The 23824-nt window shown below is 37.7% G+C and overlaps 1 protein-coding gene across 3 annotated transcripts in view; it reads left to right on the forward strand.

Annotated features, from left to right (window-relative positions):
* LOC136863506 (zinc finger protein 260) overlaps positions 1-23824 on the forward strand; it is a 611998-nt gene that overhangs the window by 228843 nt on the left and 359331 nt on the right. For all 3 annotated transcript variants that reach the window (XM_068226143.1, XM_068226144.1, XM_068226142.1), the window contains exon 6: positions 2440-2588. In XM_068226143.1, the coding sequence (XP_068082244.1) occupies positions 2440-2588 (149 nt within the window). The remainder of the gene's footprint in view (positions 1-2439; positions 2589-23824) is intronic.

Genomic DNA, 23824 nt, shown 5'->3' on the forward strand with positions numbered 1-23824 from the left:
TATATACTGTAGGCTACAAATTCTCATTGTAAAATTTCACCCCATTTTCATTTCTCCTTAAGTGGAGTTTTCAAAAACAAATTACCTACGTGTCTTTACTTTTACAGGAGATTCCAAATAACAATTTTTACATCTGTAACATTTTACATTTCTGAGATATACCAGATGACCTCGCACGCATAGCAGGTTATATAGCATGGATCCTTTACGTTATGGCCTGGCCAGTGCTCATTGTCAGGCATGTGTTAAGCCGGGAAGCATACTGGCCTAGACAAGTGTTGAACACAACTACCCTGCAATCATTTCGACGTATCTCGACACAAGTGGTCTCTGTGACAGTGTACAACGATGCGACCCCACAAAGCATCGTGTACTACTCACCTGGGCTAGGCACAGCCTGGGCCCAGGCCTTCAGGACACCAACACGCATCAACGCAGCCGAGGTGGCAGCAGCCCTATACGGGGCCACGGCAGTGTTAGATGTAATTATTGACCGTAACTTAATGTGTGATAATTTAATTGTGTATATAGATTCTACTGTAGCATATTATACTCTCAAAACTGGGAGAGGACCATTACTGTATACTTATACCTCTGTATTACCACTCTATGTATGCCTTGTTAATAAAACAGCACGGAGAGGCAATTGCCTCTCGTGGCTGTGGGTCCCCTCTGCTGCGAACCTTGCTGACGCTCCCTCTCGGGCAGTGCTTTCCTCTCTACACGCGCTCGCCTAAAGTGTCACTCACCGAGCTCGATAGCTGCAGTCGCTTAAATGCGGCCAGTATCCAGTATTCGGGAGATAGTAGGTTCGAACCCCACTGTCGGCAGCCCTGAAAATGGTTTTCCGTGGTTTCCCATTTTCACACCAGGCAAATGCTGGGGCTGTACCTTAATTAAGGCCATGGCCGCTTCCTTCCCACTCCTAGCCCTTCCCTGTCCCATCGTCGCCATAAGACCTATCTGTGTCGGTGCGACGTAAAGCAACTAGCAAAAAAAAAAAAGTGTCACTCCTGTTTAACCCCCATTAATTGGATTTCCAAAAACCAAAACATGTTGTTTCTTTATTTTTAAAGGAGATCACAAATACCAGTTTTCAGGTCTGTAATATCTTCAGTTTCTGAGATATAAGTAGCCTCATTAAAGGCATTCAACCTTTAATTCATCAAAAAATAAGTGTTTCTTTATTTTTAAAGGGGATTCTAAATATCAAGTGCTACATCTGTAATCTTTTAAACTTTTGAGTTATTGAAACACTCATTTTAAAAATTCACCCCGCCCTTTTCACCCCCCCCCCCCAATTTGGATTTTCGAAAAACAAAAAGTATGTGTTTCTTTATTCTTAAAGGAGATCCCAAATACCATTTTTCACGTCTGTAATATCTTCAGTTTCTGAGATATAAGTATCCGCTTTAAAGGCATTCAACCCCAATTTTCACCCCTTTTCACCCCTCCTATTGGGATTTTCCGAAAACAAACAATTACGTGTTTCTTAATTTTTAAGGGAGATTCAAAATACCAATTTTTACATCTGTAAACTGTTAAAGTTTTGAGATATAGATACACACATTTTAAAAATTCACCCCTCTTTTCACCTTCCGTTATTTGGATTTTCCAAAAACAAAAAAAAAATACTTCTTTATTTTTAAAGGAGATCCCTAATACCAATTTTCAGGTCTGTAATATCTTCAGTTTCTGAAATATAAGTAGCATCATTAAAGGCATTCAACGCATTTTACACCCTTTTTCACCCCTCGTATTGGGATTTTCTGAAAACAAAAAAATGTGTGTTTCTTTATTTTTTAAGGAGATTCTAAATACCAATTTTTACGTCTGTAAATTTTTAAAGTTTTGAGATACAGATACTCATTTTAAAATTTCACCCCCTTTTGAACCCCCTTAGCGATGGTATATCCAAAAATCCTCCCTTAGCGAGCACCTACATTGTAATATAAATGTATCCTCAAAATTTCATTTCTTTATGTCCAGTAGTTTTGGCTCGGCGATGATGAGTCAGTCAGTCAGTCAGTCAGTCAGTCAGTCAGGACATGTTCTTTTACATAATTATATAGATGTACAGAAAAATAGATACATATTGCTTTTAAAAGAAGTATTATTTACCTAATTACAAATTTATATTAACATGTTAATTAAATTTCATTAAAAAAATTGAATTAAATTTTTTTAAATCCATTTTTTTAAGAAAAACTATTAATTGTGTATGAAGGAAATGTTCATGATATCTCTACTTTTATGTAGGTGACATTAATATATGTTCCGAGAAAGGGAGATACCTTCTTCATATTCATAATTGTTACCACCCAGAGCTTGGTGTTTTTCACTGGATATTGCTGTTTTGTTTTTTTATGTCTATCTTTTCAGTCATTTTTGGAGAGTTATTTGTCCAAATTTATTACTTTTCTCTGTTATTCTATTCAGGGTAAGGAGAGAAAATCTAAACGGAATACTGAAATGAAAATATCACAGAGTGGATTGACATTCCCAGGGACTACATCTAAGACTGTTCCAGGTGTAGAAATAGCAAATCAGAAGAAAGATACACCAGAGCAGGTTGCTGCAGCTGAAAGGTAGGTGCCATCAGTTACATATATTCTTTTCTTGTTCCAGACTTGTTTGGGGGTTATATTTTCACATTTGTTGAACTCAGGAATGGGATTTATCCATAATTTGTACCTTGGCATAGATTAGAGGCTTACATCATTTTTACTCTCATTTATTAAGGAGTGATTTTATCATATTTCAGGCTGAATTTTTTCTCTCTTCTTTTGGTAGCATTGGAAACTGGCATTAAAGAAAGTATATATACACAGAATACTATGATACGTAGGAGCCTTGTTGTGTGGTATTTTTCTGTTTGATTCTTCTTTCCTTCTATTCATTTTTTTCTTCAGTAATAAGCTTGCTTATTTCCTGCACTGTTTACAGTTAGTCTCTTGTAGCTGGAGAATTTAGTAGGACATCCTGATGCGTTTGCTTTGTGGTTTTCTTATTTATGGTTATTACAAATTAAGTTCAGTAGACATTTGATAAGAAAGAAAATTTAATACATATATTAGAAAATTGCTAGAGAAACTGTTTGATAGAAGGTTACAATAAAAGATTTATTCTTGTGCTTACTTTCATAATCCAAAATTAACGGCCGAGAGGACTCCTCATGTTGGCCACATGACACCTCGTAATCTGCAGGCCTTCGGGCTGAGCAGAGGTCGCCATGGTCCTTTGGGGCTGTTGCGCCAATTGGAGGGGGGTATTTTTCATACCTTGATTAGATCCACATTCATAGTTACATATCAGATTATCCCAAAAATTATTCTGCTTGCAAACATACATCATTTGACAACTTCCTGCCTACCATGATGTTAGTAGTAGAGTTTGTAAATTCCTCAATATGGGTAAGGTATGTGATTTGAATAACTAAACATTGCATGATTTTCAGTGCTAGATGTCTTTTTCCTAAACATCAAACCTTTCTGTTACATAATTTACTTTGTGTGGAGAGATGTAAAAACTTACAACATATCACTTGCCTGAAGTGAGGTAAGCTTACTGAACATCAGTGGAATGATCACAAAGAATTACACCAATTTCAGTACTGTTTTTAATAGTAAAAAATGACATAGTTGGAGTTCTTTCAACTACAGAGAAATGGCTGTCCTCAGGTTTTGGTCAGCGAAAAAAAGGAAGATTTTCAGGTTTTGGTCAGAAAAAAAAAAAAAAAAAGGAAGATTTTATGACTTACTGAGAAGCATCTCTCGTAGTTTTATTTTAATACACTACCTACAAAAAATAGGGTTGCCGCTTTCTTCACAAAAAGAAGGATGATGGACATATTTTTTAATGACTCATGCATTCATATTTTTATTAAATGCCGTTTTTGATCAAAAACCACTCACATTTACGTTTTAGACCCTATTGTTTCATTTCACCTTCGTATTTTGAAACTGATTTAGCTTTATCTAGGAATCTAATGTCGATAACTAGGGTATAAAACTCTTCGCAGGACATGTCAAAATTTATTGCAATTTGAAGCTCTGACTTTATGAGTTCTGGTGAACACCTGTTCCTAACATCAGTCCACTTGTTCATCATCATCATCATCGAAAACACTCATTCCACAAAAGCATTTGAACCTGGTATGCTTAGTATAAAACATATGAGCAGAGAGATATTTGTCACTTTTTGTTGAGGCACTAGTGTGAAGAATTTCATCCACCTAGACACATCATCACCATCCTTAGTGATACAGTCGGTAAAGTTATCTTTCACCTCACAAAATTCTTCATATAGCTGGTCCAGGTTGACTTGATCTTGTAGATTTAGTATTTCACCTGCAAGTTCAAAGTCACAATATTGTATTTCCCCATTCAAAGAAAGAGGTTCCAACCTTGCATACTTATTCCTAGCTGAGAAGTCGGAATGGTTTTCGAGATATTTCAGCAATGTGTCATAGAAACGATCAAATTCACATGAAATCTTCTTAAGGGATGTTGATGACATCTCTCTCATTAATTTCTTAGTTTCACTCCCATAGAATTTATGGTTCTTTCTTTGTGTGATCTTGTTATAGATCATGCACAGACTGTTATGAGATTCAATAATACTTAGCTCCCTTTTTTCCAGGTATCTGGATACTGATTGCATTTGACACAAAATGCAAGTATATTTCAGGAATAATTTCCTTCTCTGGGTCTTCAGCTAAAAATACTGATGCAAGTTGCTTTGGACAGGCATCAGTGCTCTTGAAATAGCTCTTTATAGCTGGCCAGTATTCAATCAATCTCTTAATGGCAGGAGTTAAGGAGAGCCATGTTGTGGGCACATGCCTTAATATTTCAGACCACTCAAAATCCATAAATTCAAAAAATGATTTCAATTCCTCATGCCTTTTAGCTGATACAGAGAAATGATTATAGATCTTCAAAACAAGATTTTATACATCCATTTCCAGCTCTTCCATGGCATGCTTTATTGCATTATGAACCATGTGATTTGAACTGGCTTTCTGCAGGTTGGGATTGTTGGAAAGCAACAATTGATAAACAGATTTTTCCTGCCAACATTTACATTAGCATTGTCAGCACTATATGCTGTTAAATTATGAATATTTAGTGAATGGCTCTCCAGACTATCAACGATTAATTTTGCCACTGCATTTGAAGATTCATCAGACTGTTCAATAAATGTCAACAGTTTGTTCCAGGGGGGGTCTCTTCCCGCATTGTGCTCACTTGTTTCTCTCCCTGGCCGCCTTCTGCGTGACGTCATGTGATATGAGACAGTGCTCGCCCGTCCTGCTGACACGTATTACCACTAGAGTCTAAAATGGTCATAACTTCTGAACCATTCATGCAAATAATGTCCTGACAAGGTTATTGCAATCCTTAAAAAATACTGGAGGAGGTCAAACAATTTATTTTGATGAGGAACTCGAGGATAATATCGAAATATTTATTTAATTTTAAGGAGTTATATTTTTTACCGCGGACTATAGAATAAAATCGCTTCTAGAGGGTAGCCGGTTGGAAATAGGTATGTGCCATTGCAGACTTTTTTGTAGAGGTTTCTATGCTCTACAATTCGTACGCGTACACTTGGGGTGTATCGTTGATGGTTCACGCACCATAAGCCAAAAAAGCAAGTGTCCGACTGACCGACCAACATTTTTGTCTCATTCTACGTATTTACTGTGTATCGGATCACTGATACATAATAATTCTATAGTGGTTCACTACGTGAACAGTGTTCGTGTTGTCAGTATCTGAAGTAGAACCACTGTACTGATTAAAATGCAGTCAACATATTATGGAAACGTGTGTGGCGCTATAAATTGTCGGCATGTAAAAGAACTCCCGTGGGACAAAATTACAGCACCTCGAGTCTCAGAAAACCGTAAATGTTGTTAGTGAGATGTAACACAAATAACATTATTATTATTTTGCATATTTTAAAGACAATAACAACAATAACCATCATAGCCAGTTTACTACTATGATGGCATAACAATACTTCCTCGTCATCAATGCTTGGTTGTTGAAACACTTTGTAATAAAGTCTTGAATATCTCCATTATTACAACTTATACGGTAATGAAATGAAATGTCGTATGGCTTTTAGTGCAGGGATATCCCAGGACAGGTTCGGCTCGCCAGGTGCAGGTCTTTCTATTTGACGCCCGTAGGCGACCTGTGCGTCGTGATGAGGATGAAATGATGATGAAGACAACACATACACCCAGCCCCCGTGCCATTGGAATTAACCAATTAAGGTTAAAATCCTCAACCCGGCCAGGAATCGAACCCGGGGCCCTCTAAACCGAAGGCCAATACGCTGACCGTTCAGCCAACGAGTCGGACAGCTCGTACGGTAAAAAGGTGTCAGATATAAATGACTGAATGAAAATCACATTTTCTATAATTATTGTTATGTGCTAATAGCCGGGCTGAGTAGCAACTCAGGTAGTAGAGCGCTGGCCTTCTTAGCCCAACCTGTCATGTTCGGTCCTGTTTCAGTCCGGCAGTAAAGGTGCTTAAATACATAGTTAGTGGGACGTAAAATCCAATAACATTAACATAATTATGTGCTAATAACTTATATTTCTGAATATATTTCGAAGCTCGTGAAATAATACATTATCCGTGATCTGATATACAGTAAATATGAAGAAAGAGACAAAAATATTGTGCGAGAAGAGACCTGTTACTGGATCTTGGTAATTTCAAAAGGGGTCACACATCTCGGTCATGAGTGGTTAAAAAACATAGCCCAGTTCAAAATTTAATTTGGAGTAAGACGGTAAGACTGTATCCAGATGCAAAAACGTAATGAAAACTCTTATTTCTATTATTAAGTCAAAATTTCCAGTATTCCATGACAAAATAATTTGTCTCTACGTAAGGACCAGGACATTTATTAGGATATGGCATTTGAATGCAAAGAGTAAGGAGCTAGCACTGAGAAAATATGCCAATAAGAAGGCTAAGCTTTGGGCTGGTTCATCAAGTAGTTAAGTCTCCTGACACGTACGTTTTAATAATTTAATATAATTCCATAAAGATGTCGATATGATATATATTATTCTACGCCATTTGATATAAATATTTACTTCATCAGGAAATAAATTAATTATTTTGAGTTGCATGGCAATATTTTATTTCTTATCGTATTATATGTCATGTATTTGATAGTTGATGTTTTACCTGCTCAGCATGTGACGAAATTTAACGCATTTTCACGTTTTTAAATCTATTGGAAGTGCCGTTACTTATCGAATCAGACTAAACCAGACTATTATTTGATGAAAGATTGAGAAGAAGTTTCACAGGCACGAGAACTCGCAGGCTTGCTGTACTGTGACTGTGTACCTTACTCGCTATCGTTCATATCGCGTGACGTCATAGAGCTCCAGCCAATGGAAGCTTCAACTGCCGGAGTAGCCTACCTTTTATTCTAGTTACCTCGAGTTTGTTCTGTATGCCTTCTAACGGTTCAAAGTATCTTATAAAAATGGGGAACATCTTTTTGTTGCTTCTGTAGGAAGCATCTGTTGTTACTGAGAGAAACTTACTACTTTCAGGAGATTTTAGAATATTAACAAAATCACTGACACTTTTAGGTGCTAATGTGTTTTTCACTAACATTTCTGCCTTCGTCTTGCCACAGGAAAGTTTTACAGCTGTTTCTGAATCTGAGAATATGCATGGCATCAATTTATTGCTGCAGTCCAAACTTGCATAACTCAGGTTATATTTGACTGTGTGATACGAAAGTCCTAACCCACAAGCTGTGACAACATTGGCTTCAGATTTCTTAGTGTTCACTAAATATTTATACACTTTCGTGGTTTGACTACTTGCTTTCTCCTTTAACTGATGTCCTTTGTACTGGGCATGTTGCTTGAGATCAGACTGTCCACCATGCGAAAAAATGTACAAAAAGTATGCTTATCACCTGAACCAGGTCTAACCCACATGAAAGTATCTTCCCATTTCTTCAAGTACACTTGACTGTACTGCTGTTGCTTGTAGCTTTCCTTCTTCGCTGGTGAATTAATTACGATTCTCGAACAAAACTAGGGGAACTGTATGGATTCAATAAATTACCACTGCAATGAAGTTTACAAACATGTGTAAAATAGCTAATTAGAAATGAATTATATCAACAACACTATTGATTATGCGATCGAGTGATCTTCAGAAGTACCAACCTAAACATAGACTACCGTAAAATCTATATCCGAACGGTAATAATAACAAATATAATCAAATTAATGTGCATTTTTGTTATATGCATATTAAGGGGGAGTATTGTGCTGGGTTCTACAATAAGCCAGAACCAAATATTAAAAAATGGAAGAAAGTGTTGTACGGGGAAACAAGGCTAAATTAACAGTAAAAGAACGTAAGAATATGGGAAAAACGTACAACCTGGCAACCCTATCAGCAGTTGAGACCTGAGAGAGGAACACTGGATGTCTCATATCTGCTATGAACATTGCAGTTTGAAAGATTGTTTGGTTTGATGTGGAATTTGAATTGTGTCTTGGTCATTGAGAATATTAGTTGTTTAAGATAGGCCTCTACAGTAGATCTTGGATAATTTGAATCTAAAAATAAAAAAATAAAAACATGAATTCAAATTAAACAATATCACACTCTGCACTTACACAAATCCTCTGTGATCTGTACCTTTTTTTAAATCATGGGCTGATGACCTAGGTGTTAGGCTCCTTTAAACAATGAGTAAGAATAATAAGCATCTTTAAATCCTTTTCCACTTTATTTATAACTTCGACTTTTGGAGCTAGAATCTGAGTTTCGTGCTCGCCATGTTTCCTTCATCAGTCATCAATGATATGCATTTAGGGCTGTCGCCCAGATGGCAGATTCCCTATCAATTGTTTACCAAGCTTTTTCTTAAACTTTTTCAAAGAAACTTGGAAATTTATCAAATATTTCCCTTGATAACTTATTTCATTCCCTTACTCCAAATCTTATAAATGAAGTTTGGCTCCAATTTGTCCTCTTGAATTTCAGCTTAACCTTCAAATTATGAACTTTCCTACGTCTAAAAGCTCCGCTCAGGATTATTTGTGTACTAATGTCATTCCACGCCTTCTCTCCACTGACAGCTCAAAACATTCCACAAGAATGCAATAAAAGTGAGAATTTCCACCTTTTGGTACTGTGTATTTGCTTAAAACAAGCTAACTAGTAGTACAAGTTTTATTCTTTGGGAACATCCTCATCTACTTTTTGCTTGCTTAGGTGAATACATTTTTTTTTTACAAAAATTATATTCTTCATTAAAAGCCTTCTTAAAATAGTACTTTAATTGTGCTTAAAATGAATCTATTGAGGGGGAGGGGGGTTAATGTGGCAGGGGGGTTGAATGGGAAACTGCAGATTGGGTAAAGGAAGATTTATTAAATTTATCTTCTAACTTAATTTAAAACACTTCCTAATTGCTTAATTAGGTCTTAAAGTTACCATACCACTCTTTGGTTCTTTTAAAACTTTATGTTTCTTAAGTCACTTAATTGTCCTTTTAAGAAAAAACCTTTTGTAATCTTGTTCTGTCAATGTTATGTCTTGGCTTTAGGAATGCTTCCGCATCTGCTCTTCTTTGTTAAAATAAGTTACTAGAACAGTTAACAGTAAAATTGAAAATCTTGGTTATAAGTTGTTTAGAGACCGCTCCAAAGCACAGAAGCGGACAGCGATTTGCTCTCCAGAGAAGCAAATACAGTGAGTTCGTCATTTTGAATCACGCACCCGGAAGCAACAAAATTAACCATAGACATGATATGGCGTTTGGGTTTATGCTGTGTCAAGAAAATCATGTTAAATTTTTTACGTTTCGCAGAGAACTGTGCTCTGTGTCTTCTGAAACGTAAAGAATTTCACCTTATTTTTTTTGACACGGCGTTAAGCCCTTAAAGCCTATATCATGTCTATAACCACGGGCCGTGAAAGCATCAACGGGAACAAAATTAACCATTTTTTTTTTAAACAGAAAATTTTCTCCACCAATCCTATTGTGCTACCGTACTTTGCATAACACGAAGAACCTTTAGCTAAAGTAACGGTATCTGAAAGTCACTTTACAATACCTCCCCTCTGTAATCAGAAACGTTTCACCCATGAACAGGGAAGAGCCCTGTGTACAGGCATATCTTTGTATGTTAGTCGTGTTTGTCATGGTAGTACTGTATTTGTTCTCTCACTTGAGTAGAAGATTTTGTCTTAAAGTGGGAATTTTCCAGCGTTCTATCCTTCCTTACTGTATACATTTTCCCCTTATCCTTCCCAATGCTAATTCGTTTACATGCTGGATCCTTGCATATGGCTAGCTATTGTCCATTTACTCAACCCTTGGTCAGTATACTTAGATAAGATAACTGCAGTGAGCAACTTCCTCTTAACTTTCCACAGGCAGGATTTCAACAACAAGTGATCTTACTCTAGTCCATTCTCTAACAATATAATATCGCTTAAGTGCGGCCAGTATCCATTATTCGGGAGATAGTGGGTTCCAACCCCACTGTCGGCAGCCCTGAAGATGGTTTTCCGCGGTTTCCCATTTTCACACCAGGGACTGTACCTTAATTAAGGCCATGGCCATTTCCCTCCCAGTCCTAGACCTTTCCTGCCCCATCGTCACCATAAGACATATCTGTGTCGGTGCAACGTAAAGCCAATTGCAAAAAAAAATATATATATAATATATAGTTTATATTTTACATAATAATAATAATAATGTTATTTGCTTTATGTCCCACTAACTACTTTAAATACTGAGCTCAATAGCTGCAGTCGCTTAAGTGTGGCCAGTATCCAGTATTCGGGAGATAGTAGGTTCGAACCCCACTGTCGACAGCCCTGAAGATGGTTTTCTGTGGTTTCCCATTTTCACACCAGGCAAATGCTGGGGCTGTACCTTAATTAAGGCCATGGCCGCTTCCTTCCCACTCCTAGCCCTTTCCTGTCCCATCGTTGCCATAAGACCTGTCTGTGTCGGTGCGACGTAAAGCAATTAGAAAAAAAAACTACTTTAATGGTTTTCGGAGACGCAGAGATACCGGAATTTAGTCTCGCAGGAGTTCTTTTACGTGCCAGTAAATCTACAGACGCGAGGCTGATGTATTTGAGCACCTTTATATACCACCAGACTGAGCCAGGATCGAACCTGCCAAGTTGGCGTCAGAAGGCCAGTGTCTCAACTGTCTGAGCCACTCTGCCCGGAAAAACTAGATTAAATAGATCTGTTGGCTCTACAATTATGTCTCTGAATGTTTATTTATTTTATTGTGAGTTTCCATTTCTTTTCATAATCATTCAATTGGGGGCGGGGGGTGTGTCTAAACCCCAGTAACCCTCACCTGGCTATGCCCCTGAACTACTACTATAGTAAAAACAACAACAAAAACAACTACTGCTGCTACTACTACCACGACCACCACTACCACGACCACCACCATCCAAGTTTTCATTCCATCCACAATGGGGACGGCAGGCCTCCTTGACGGTAACACCGTCTCTCAGACCAGGGATATTTTATCCGGTGAAGGAGTTGTTCGGTGAAGGTGAGGGGGTTGGTGGCCGTTACGTATACTAGGAGCTGTTCCGACATTCGTCTTAATGCAGGGAAATGGCAAACAACGAAAAAGCATTTTCAGGGCTACCGACGGTGGGGAACAGTGCAAGAGAATAAAGTTGTGTCCAATAACGATGAGGACAGGAGCCAAACAGTTTCTGAAATTGGTTCCACCAGACGTACACTCATCCAGCAAAAGGCTGCGAGATTTGGGTTACGTAGCTAACTGCTTGGTATCTGTAATACCACCAAATAATTCAAGTATTAATTTAATGGAGGTGTGTAGTTTCATGCAGTACCGGTGATAAGCGATAAGTTATAAATTTCCTGTAAAAATGCCCGTTCATTTTTCCCGTACCAAGTTTGAACTACGCGCTTGTCATTCAATCGGAGGTTCTCTGGAGGCACCAATTGAAAGTGCCCAGAGTCTCCACTCTGTAAACAACTACTCCATTAACAATGCTACCCAGCATGCCTGGTGACCTAGTGCACACCATTAATACTCGAATTTCAATGGTCAATTCTGTCAATCTTTGGCAATTCATTGATCAACAGGACATGAATTGGGGCCGATGACCTTAGATGTTAGGCCCCTTTAAACAAAAAGCATCATCATCATCAGGACATGAATTGAGTTTCAACACACAAGTTCTTATAATACAAAATAAAACACAACAGCATAATTCAAACAAGGAACCAGTTACAAGTAACTAATCTCATTTTGTTCCTTATTGAAGATAATAAGTAAAATTCTTTCAAGAATAAAATTTACTGTGTCCACCTATTCAATACAGTTATGGTATATTATACAGTTGTGTTCGTTCAAAGGTGGTTTTGGTCACCTATGTCGTCAGTATACTGTTACAAAACCGGAACCGTGGTATAATGCCGATCTTGTTGGGTTTGAATATTCCTTTAGAAAGAAGCATGTTTGGAGGGTAATATTTTATAGGCTAAAACGTGCATGTTGGAACATATTGTTAATATCATTCAGTAGTCAGGTGCTTATCCGATATAACGTTTCTTGGAATTTTGTGCCATTCTTATCGGATTAATGTTCCTGTTGGTGCATTGTTCAACCTTTGGGAGGATTTATGAGTATCGTTTGTAAATGAATAAGAGAAAAAAAAAGGAATTTAGAATGATGAATGTAGAATCCACATAATAATTGTAAAGATGAAAGTGTTATACCCCATAAAAGTGGACGGAGATAGTGGGTTCGAACCCCACTGTCGGCAGCCCTGAAGATGGTTTTCCGTGGTTTCTCATTTTCACACTAGGCAAATGCTGGGGCTGTACCTTAATTAAGGTCACGGCCGCTTCCTTCCCACTCCTAGCCCTTTCCTGTCCCATCGTCGCCATAAGACCTATCTGTGTCGATGCGACGTAAAGCAGCTAGCAAAAGAAAAAAAAGAAGTGGACGAACTCACTTGTCCAGTCAGATGTTAGCTGGATCCACTTGTTCCGGTTGTATCTTAACGACAAACCTTGTTACTTCTAGTGAAGTATTGATGCGGTAACGGAGGGGTGGAGCATAGAGCGGAAAGGGGAGTGAGTTTTAACTTGTGCGCCTGTGTTATTGCCAGAGAGGCATTACTCGAATTGGATTGGGTGGGCCCAGCAGTAGGCGTGGCAATTGGAGCGCATGCGTGCTGTGACTGAAACGTACTGGGGACTTTATTCTGATTTACAGTTAACCTTGGAGTTGCCTCATATTTCGGATTTTTGTTGTCAGTGACGTTGTTAAGATTATTATTTATATTATAAGTTTGCTCCAAAAATGTACAAGTTTTCCGTCTCATTCGATAACTTCCTCTCAACTAGGCTTCTAACGATCGTCAAATCTTTCTCCATTGAGGTGAATTTATGTCCCGTTTCACTCGTATGCTGGCTCATGGCTGAATACTTGTTATGTTTGGAAGCATTGTAATGAAGAATATTTTTCACAATAAAAAATAATGTTAGACAAGTTGTAATAAATAAAAATTAGATATTCTCATAATATCATAGCAATATGCCATAAAGAAATAAAGGAGTGTATTCTGCAACAAAAAGTAAATAAATAAAATAAATGTTTCCAGCACATGAAAATAATTATATTTATATAGAATAAAAAGTAGAATATAATCTTAAACACTGCACTAATTTTCCAAAAAATGTATAGCCATTCAAATAATTGAAGGAAACTAATCATGGAAAAATGGAAACAGTGGTTCTTCATTATTTTGTTAATAGGAAAGGCTTCTGGCTTCTAAAATAGCTGGCTGGCCCTCTAGTTGCCTTCTTAGGTTGTCCTGAATTTCTGCGAGTTTTAAGGCCCTCCATGCCCTCTCCCGACATCTTCCTATCTAAAACCATAATGTGTTAAAAATAAATTTGATAGAAAGGAAGGTCTTAAAAGTAGGACTGTTAGGCAATACAATATGGCTGATAAAACAGGAATGAGGGAGTTTTTAAAATGTAACTATCATCGGTAGAAAATGGTAAATAAAAATGAAAATCAATGAATGAATCAATCAATCAATACTGATCTGCATTTAGGGCAGTCACCCAGGTGGCAGATTCCCTATCTGTTGTTTTCCTAGCCTTTTCCTAAATGATTTCAAAGAAATTGGAAATTTATTGAACGTCTCCCTTGGTAAGTTATTCCAATCCCTAACTCCCCTTCCTATAAATGAATATTTGCCCCAATTTGTCCTCTTGAATTCCAACTTTATCTTCATATTGTGATGTTTCCTACTTTTATAAACACCACTCAAACTTATTCGTCTACTAATGTCATTCCACGCCATCTCTCCGCTGACAGCTCGGAACATACCATGTAAACAGACTCGGGAATGTTGTGGAATGTGAAAACAGGTTTGTACCTTCGAAGGTGGTAAGGAATGGTAAAGACCTACTATATTATAACAGAGCAGTAAAGAGACTAAGAAGGAGGTGCAGACTGGAAAGAAATAGTTAGAAATGGTTGTGGAAGTAAGGAGAAATTGAAGGAACATACTAGGAAATTGAATCTAGCAAAGAAGTCGGCTAAGGATAACATGACGGCAAGCATGACTGACAGTCAAACAAATTTTAGTGAAAAGTGGAAGAGTACCAGAAACCAGTTCCAAGAAAGACATTCCTCGAATCATTAATGAACAAGGGGAGGGTGTATGCGAGGATCTTCAAGAGGCAGAAGTATTCAGTCAGCAGTACGTAAAGATTGTTGGTTACAAGGATAATTGGGCGGTGTTATGCATCAACCGGCTAAGCGACAATTTTCCAAAAACGGAATACTGGCACCATCTACCGCCTAAGGGATCGAACTAACTGCTCGAATACTCACAGAGCTCTGTTTGAACTTAAACAGATGTAACGGAAGAAAAACGTAAGCGCCACTATCATAATGCGGGGTTACAAGTTATGCATCAACCGTCTATGCGCCTTATTGAAAGCTCTGATTCGGCAAGTGGTATATGGCGTTTTGTAACATCCGGCTAAACGACATCACACACAGTTTTACTCTCCCAAAATATTAGCTGGCAAGCTGATTTTAGTAGCCTATGTTGGAAACACTGTTTGTTTATTAAGAATTGGCGGGCTGTCTCTAGAATTTTTGTGGTGTGGTGTGCTCGTCACTCTTAATCTCGCATGATGACAACGAGAACGCAAAAAAATACTTGCGTTATTGTCCGTGGAACAGTTGGAGGAGATTGAAAGTAGAACTACAGGGACATGTCCTATATATCACAGGTATGAAGTACGAGTTATTGTTATACAGTGCATTATCATGAGTGCTTGCTAGTTTTTACTGGACCGGGCGAGTTGGCCGTGCGCGTAGAGGCGCGCGGCTGTGGGCTTGCATCCGGGAGATCGTGGGTTCGAGCCCCACTGTCGGCAGCCCTGAAGATGGTTTTCCGTGGTTTCCCATTTTCACACCAGGCAAATGCTGGGGCTGTACCTTAATTAAGGCCACGGCCGCTTCCTTCCCACTCCTAGCCCTTCCCTGTCCTATCGTCGCCATAAGACCTATCTGTGTCGGTGCGACGTAAAGCAGCTAGCAAAAAAAAAAAAAAAAAAAAGTTTTTACTGGATATAAGTGTACAGTTGCCTGTTTTGATTTATGTAACTTAATTTCACAAAGCAGTTTAGTAATACGTACAGCATGGTCATAAGCTTTCATTAAGTTAGTAATTAATTAAGTCGCCCGCTAAGGCCTTGAAGTAGATGCGTTAGCACAGGTGGTAATGGTGTGCCTAGAAGGATGTGGGTTCGATTCCTCATCAGTTAGTCAGCATTTCTTTTTCTGCTATTTGTATTACGACTTCATCATTTATTTGCTCTTTTCCTCGAAGGATGGGTTATGGGGCGAGTGAGTCGTTTTCAACTGATATTGTGGTCTTCTCCCTCGAGTATGTGTACATTTAATCATTTCCTTTGATATACGCGTTCACGTTGCAGAATATTAGACGATTAGATTATTAGAATTCTTTATATCTTACGTAAAGCCTTGGGGAAGTAACGTATTATGTTGTTGCAGGTAGCAACAAGCCGCATGGCTGGAGAAAACGAGGATACTCTGTCGCCTGCAGCAAGCTGCGCTGTAGAAAGAAGCCAATGGGAATCATTTTCAAGTGACCCTGCTGAACTTACCCCTCTGTTACCTGCTGCATACGATAATTGCGATATTTTATTCCAGTGTGGTGAGGATGTACTCGCACCTACATCAAAAAATGACTTTTTCAGTGTGCAAGATACCGAAAATTCTCGCACGTATGATCCAAATTTACGAAACAACGATAATGATTCAGTACAGGAAAGTAATGTAACAGACCAACATGCCACCGTAGAGAACTGTCAAGCCACGTCTGAAGTGAGGTTTAGTAATAATAATTGTGTTTCGGAAATCGTCAACTCTGTTCATAATGTGAAAGCTGGAAATGAAAGTGTCAACGATTCCATAGCGATCGCTGATTCGCCTTCATTAAATTCAGGAAATTTGATCACAGCCCGTATATCTGAAGGGAGACCAAGAAGGGGACGAAAAAGAAAAGTATCTGATCAGAGCAGGGACGACAGAAAAAAGAAATGCCAGCTAAACGAGTCATATGTTAGCCAACGTGGGAAGGTTGTCGATGCTAAAGAATTTCGAGACTTCCATTGCCAGGATAAATGCCATGAAAAAGTAGGTGTAGAAGAAAGAAGGAAGGAATTCAATAATTTCTGGAGTTTGGAGTCTTACGAAGCTAAGGTTTTGTTCATTTCTAGCAAAGTATCCATGGTCGAGGTAAAGAGAAAGAGAGTCAAGGGAACAAGCAGAAGAACCTGCACTAGAATTTACACTTTGGCAGGTGTGCGAGTGTGCAAACGAATTTTTACTCAAACTCTTAGAATGTCTGGGGACAGGATCGATGCATATATGAAAAAAACAAGAAATTTCGAAGTGATTAAAGATGGTAGGGGGAAAGCTAACGCTGTAAATAGATTACACGAAGGTAAGGTGGCCGAAGTAATCAGCCACATAAACCAATTCCCTAGGTATAAGTCACACTATTGCAGGGCAGAGACTAGTAGTGACTTCCTCCCATCACATGTCACTATTCCGGTCATGTACGGCCTGTACAGAAACGAATATTCGGAGCCTGTGTCAATGTCCTCCTACAAGAAAATATTTTATACTAAATTCAATCTGAGGCGCAAAGCACTTAAGAAAGACACCTGCAGTGTTTGCGAGTCTCTGAATGCTCAACTGAAAAGTCATGAGGATTCGCTTGACCTAAGGCAACAACTGGAGATCCATCAAGAGCTAGCGGAAAGGGCGCGTTCCGAAATGAACAATGATATGAAGCGTGCTGCTACGATCGAAGATTTAGCGGTTCTGACATTCGACCTCCAGCGGACTCTACCTTTGCCAAAAATCTCCACTAATATAGTATTCTACAAACGCGTATTGTGGCTGTACAACTGTGGAGTTCATGATGGAGGGTCAAATAAAGGCTACTGCTATGTCTGGGTAGAAGGGCAAGCTGGCCGTGGAGCACAAGAGATAGGGTCTTGTCTCAGACAACATCTCATGGAAAATTTAGACGAGGGAAAGAAACATCTAATATTGTGGTCAGATTCTTGTGGGGGACAGAACAGGAACATAAAGCTTGTTCTTATGTTGAAGAGTATCCTGGCTTCACATCCAACATTAGAAACCATTCGAATGAAATGTCTAATACCTGGGCACAGTTTCTTGCCCAATGATGATGACTTCGGAGACATAGAGTGCTCCTTAAAGTTTCAGCAGCGGCTGTACACTCCTGATGATTACATACAAGTCATGAAGCAATGCCGTAGAAAAAAACAAATTTATGGTAAAAGAGATGAAGAAAGAAGACTTCGTGGGATCTGCTTGTTTAGAAAAGAAGGTAATGAACAGGAAGAAAGACGTTGAAGGTAAGACTGTCAGTTGGCTGAAAACCAGGGAAATTGAAATCGAAAAGAAAAAACCATATTCACTTATTTTGAAAACGTCTTTCAATAGCAGTGAAGGTCAGGAAATTTGCTTGAAAAGAAAAAGCTCATCACGTCTGAGTGATCACGACGTATTTCGGGATGACAGTCTAGAACTTCTATGGCCTAATGGGAAGCCAATATCAGAACCCAAACTGAAAGACTTGAAGAGTATCATGCATCTCATTCCAAGTGACTGTAGAGGTTTCTATGAAAAACTGTATTCAAATGGCGGAACTGACGATATAGATGGTTTTGACGAAAACCTTGATTTTACACTGCAAACTGAGAGTGTGTGAGAAATGAAAATGAAAAACTAATGTATGTGATTCAAATGTGTCCTTTGTATTTCTGTAACTAGATTTATATTTTGTTACCTAGTAACCTAGTAAACACTTTCTACTATTCACATAGTCCTATTAATGTATGTTTCTGTAAAATTTTGATATAATAAAATAAAAATAGGTATTGAAAATCCAATATTTTATTGCTGGTTCTTTTATATTTTGCTTTAAACTGTAACTGTTCACTAACCTAGTAAACACTTTCCACTATTCACATAGTCCTATTAATGTATGTTTTTGTAAAATTCTTATACAATACAATAGTAATAGGTATTGAAAATCCAATATTTTATTGCTGGTTCTTTTATATTTTGCTTTAAACTGTAACTGTTCACTAACCTAGTAAACACTTTCCACTATTCACATAGTCCTATTAATGTATGTTTTTGTAAAATTCTTATACAATACAATAGTAATAGGTATTGAAAATCCAATATTTTATTGCTGGTTCTTGGTTATTAACAACAAAATCTCACATAGTGGCGCTTAACTTGTTGTTGCATAACTACAAGTTCCGTAACCCTGAGCATCACAACGTTAACCACCGCAGTTTGGTGCTTAGCCGCTTGATGCATATCTTCAACCCGTAAACTGCAAATACGGCTAAGTTAAATTTTAGGAAAACAAAAACAATATTGCTCTGAATGAATTTTCGTGTGAATATTAGCATTACGTGCATTTCATTACGTACCTGTACAAAATATTGATTTATTTCGTCTAAAATATCTCTTCTAAGATGGTTTTAAATGTGAAAACTTTTGAACGCGTTTTGCTCAAAACTAAGATTTGACGCTTAGCCGGTTGATTCATAACACCGTCCAATTATAAGAACAAATTGACAAGAAAATTAAACAAATCATGTGATAACTAAAACATATGTAAACCAGACAAAGACAATGTTGTATGAATAATTATAACATTAAAATATATATAATAACAAAAAATAAGGTTATGATCTTCTTGTCACAATATGATGTCTTTAAGTTGACTTAGGACTTAAGGCAAAGAAGTAAATCTGGAAATGATAGCCAGAATTAGGAATGAATAAATATATAGAAAAGAAATTAAAGGAGAAAAATTATGTATGAGACTCGCCTATAATGTCAGATGTAGAAGAAGCACTGACTTGCTGGAGAAAGCACGCAGGCCATATAATCAAAGGAGTGGCTAGGGAACCAGCACTGACTTGCTGTAGGAAGGAGGCAATGTGAACAAAGGAGTAGTTAGAGAGAGGAGTAGAGGGGGTAAAGAAAAGAGGGTTAGGAAGAGGGAGGGGGAGGGCTGGGGGTGGGAGGGGAGGGGAGGAGAGAAGGGGTGTCTGAGGTGGGGCTGAAGGATGAGGAAAGAAAGACTACTGCTGAGAAGGGAATTCAAAGGGATTATAAAACAAAGAATTTTTTTTTTTTTTTTATCTGAGGCATGATAACTAAAGATAGGAATTAAAAGGTCAAATAAAATATTTGCTGTTTATGAACTTTCATTTAGATTGAAGTTAGAATTGAAAAACTGTTTCAAATGGATAAAGCAATTTTCCATAATATTGAGCAGGGGCCTTTTTGTATAACTTTGAGAATTTTCAAAAATCAAATCTATAGCTTATAATATTAAATACAAGGATAATGTTGTGATAGAGAAGGAGACTAATACTAAAGGAGTATTAAAATTTACCTGTGATAACGACATCATTTACAATAAGATAAAAAATATGAAAACTAGAAAAGCAGCTGGAATACATAAGATTTTGGGGGATATACTAAACACAATGGGTTGGGATAGAATACCATATCTGAAGTACTTATTTGATTATTGTTTGCATGAAGGAGCTATACCAAATGATTTGAGAGTTGCTATAGCATGTATAAAGGAAAGGGTGATAGACATAAAGTTGAAAATTACAGGTCAATGAGTTTGACATGCATTGCATGTAAGCTTTGGTGAAGCATGCATTCTGATTATATTAGACATGTTTGCAAAATTAGTAACTGTTTCAATAGACAGCAGTTCGGGTTTAGGAAAGGTTATTCCACTGAAGCTCAACTTGTAGGATTCCAGCGAGATATAGCAGATATCCTGGATTCAGGAGGTCAAATGGACTGTATTGCGATTGACTTATCTAAGGCATTTGATAAGGTGGATCATGGGAGACTATTGGCATAAATTAGTGCAATTGGACTAGACAAAAGAGTGACTGAATGGGTTGCTATATTTCTAGAAAACAGAACTCAGAGAAATAGAGTAGGCGAAGCTTTATCTAACCCTGTAATATTAAGAGGGGAATTCCTCAAGGCATCATTATTGGACCTTTATGTTTTCTTATATATATATATATATATATATATATGATATGAGTAAAGAAGTGGAATAAGAGATAAGGTTTTCTGCAGATGATGTTATTCTGTATAGAGTTATAAATAAGGTACAAGATTGTGAGCAACTGCAAATTACCTCGATAATGTGAGATGGACAGTAGGCAATGGTATGATGACAGAGTTAAATGTCAGGTATTGAGTTTCACTAGCCATGCGTCTTGGTAGGTGTCCTATTTACCAACTGATGAGCCCAACTTAGTACACTGGGACGAAACGCTGGCAACCAGGAATGAGTTGGCTGGAAAATTTATAATGTCCAATAACGGACCAACTATATTGTTATTAAATTTACTCATTCAGAACATATATTTTAGGTTCCCTATGGGAATCAACATCTTTATCATAAGGGGTATGTTCCGAGCTGTCAGTGGGGAGATGGCGTGGAATGAAATTAGTAGATGAATAAGTTTGAGTGGTGTCTTTAAAAGTAGGGAAGATGACAATATGAAGATAAAGTTGGAATTCAAGAGGACAAATTAGGGCAGTAGTTGGCAGATTCCCTATCTGTTGTTTTCCTAGCCTTTTCTTAAATGATTTCAAAGAAATGGGAAATTTATTGAACATCTCCCTTGGTAAATTATTCCAATCCCTAGCTCTCCTTCCTATAAATGAACATTTGCGCCAATTTTTCGTCTTGAATTCCAACTTTATCTTCATACTAGCTGATGTACCCGTGCTTCGCTACGGGATTCTCAGAAGGACTGACTTTGTGGTTTTCCTAACCTGAAATCAACATAGGTCATTACAAAAACGTAAGTATGAATGTAGCGATTAAAAGCAATGCTATCATATAAAATACTCGATCAAATGGAAAGCCGCACGTTTTATCACTTTTAACGAACAGTGCTGCGGTTAGATTGCGGTGCCAATCTAATAATCCAAAGTTCCAGAGCTGGGATGACCAGGCCGCAGATTGCCATGAACACTCATCTGCCATTATTCCGCTAAATATGCACATTGTTCATTCCAGTCAGTGCCTCAGAGTAGGGATTGAATAGCCCGAATGCTATGATGATCCAGTGTGTTGCGTACCAGTAATATCAGAAAATTTATAAACCAGGGGAATGGCATGCTAAAGAAGAAAGTTATCTAACTCCCCAGCTACTTCCCATCAATATTCAGGCAGGCTGTTACACTCTGTACGACTGGGCGAGTTGACCGTGTGGTTAGCAGTGCGCACCTGTGAGCTTGCATCAGAGAGATAGTGAATTCGAACCCCATTGTCGGCAGCGCTGAAGATGGTATTCCGTGGTTTCCCACTTTCACACCGGTCAAATGCTGGGCCTGTACCTTAATTAAGGCCTAAGGCATTCCTAGCCCTTTCCTATCCCATCGTCGCCATAAAACCTATCTATGTTGGTGCGACGTAAATCAAATAAAAATACTCCGTACGCAGCAGTAATCTTATCTACTGGAGATGAGGGGCAACAGAAGACACAAAGCACATCACGACAAACAATGGTCAATGTAATGTTATTGTTGATCAATGTTATGAGCTTTCTATATTGTAGGCCTTCACATTTAGTTTTCTTTCGATTCTGTGATTTGTAAAATATTTTATACCATAAACTGTAGTTTCTTATTCTCCGACTTTACATGCCGATTTTCATTAGATACTGTTTACCCATTTTCTCGTTATTCGGCGCTGATATGGATTTAGTAACAAAAATCAAAATTCATTAATATCTTTGTGATCATAGCCAGTACGGTAACAATGTATAAGACATGAATAATAGGAAATTTAACAATACTATAAAACCTTAGTTATGTAGCATTCATCGATTACACCTCTAATAAGAAATATTTGAGAATTACATTTTAGGCCTTCCCCTAAACTACCATTTCACTCAGCGTGAGTAAAATGATTTATAGTCTAGATTGTAGAGGCTCATCCCCCGACTTCACATACCGATTTTCATTAGACCACTAATAGCATAAATAGTTGAGAATTCAATTTTAGGCCTTCCCCTAAACTACCATTTCACTCAGCATGAGTAAAATGATTTATAGCCTAGATTGTAGAGGCTCATCCCCCGACTTCACATACCGATTTTCATTAAATTCGCTTCAACCGTTTTCTCGTGATGCGTGTACATACATACAGACAGACAGACAGACAGACAGACAGACAGAAATTACGGAAAAGTAAAAAGTGCATTTTCTTGTTACTATGGACATGACCGATACAGAAATGCCATTATTTTCAAATTCTGAGCAATGTACAGACAAAACTCTTATTTTATATATATAGATTGTTATCTTTCCTACTTTTAAAGACACCATTCAAACTTATTAGTCTACTAATGTCATGTAGGATGCTAATTAGTTTATTATGTCACCTATTCAATACATTAGAAATTTTAAACATTTAGGGATTTATCATTATTTCCATATGAGACATGTTTCGCTCTTCTTTGAAGGCATCATCAGTCATAGTACTACCTCAAGGCATAAATCAGATACCTGATTTGTAATTAAATTGGAAATACTAAGATATAATATTGGCATATTACAGTGGGAAAGTCAAGAGAAAAACAATGTTCAGTGATGATATACATAACAATATATCAGCTGTTGGCTGTAAATTATCAGTTGTAAAGAATAACAGCGTCAGAATGTTAGGGTATGTCCTACAAAGGATGACTTAACATACTAACATGGGGCAGTTTAAGGGAAAGATAAGTGACTTGCACTAATAGGTAGACCACAGGGTATTTGACAGGGTCCAGCAGCAGTGGTCCTTATGAAGTATTGATGTTACATTATCAGAAATGTTGGTAACTGTTACTAACATTTCATTGAGAAACAGTGTTCATTGATAAAACAATGTTCATTAATATATGGAGTTAAAAGTGGGTTGTATTAACTTATTTATAGTCCCAGTAGTTGGCACCAAGGTGTAAAACCATAGGGTATTTTAGCAGTGTCCAGCAGCGGTGGTCTGAAGAATCATTGACACTACTCTATTAGAAAATCATAGGAAATTATAAAGTTTATATGTATATGTGTATATATTTA

This window comes from Anabrus simplex, chromosome 2 (assembly GCF_040414725.1).
Source record: "Anabrus simplex isolate iqAnaSimp1 chromosome 2, ASM4041472v1, whole genome shotgun sequence".
Lineage (NCBI taxonomy): Eukaryota > Metazoa > Arthropoda > Insecta > Orthoptera > Tettigoniidae > Anabrus > Anabrus simplex.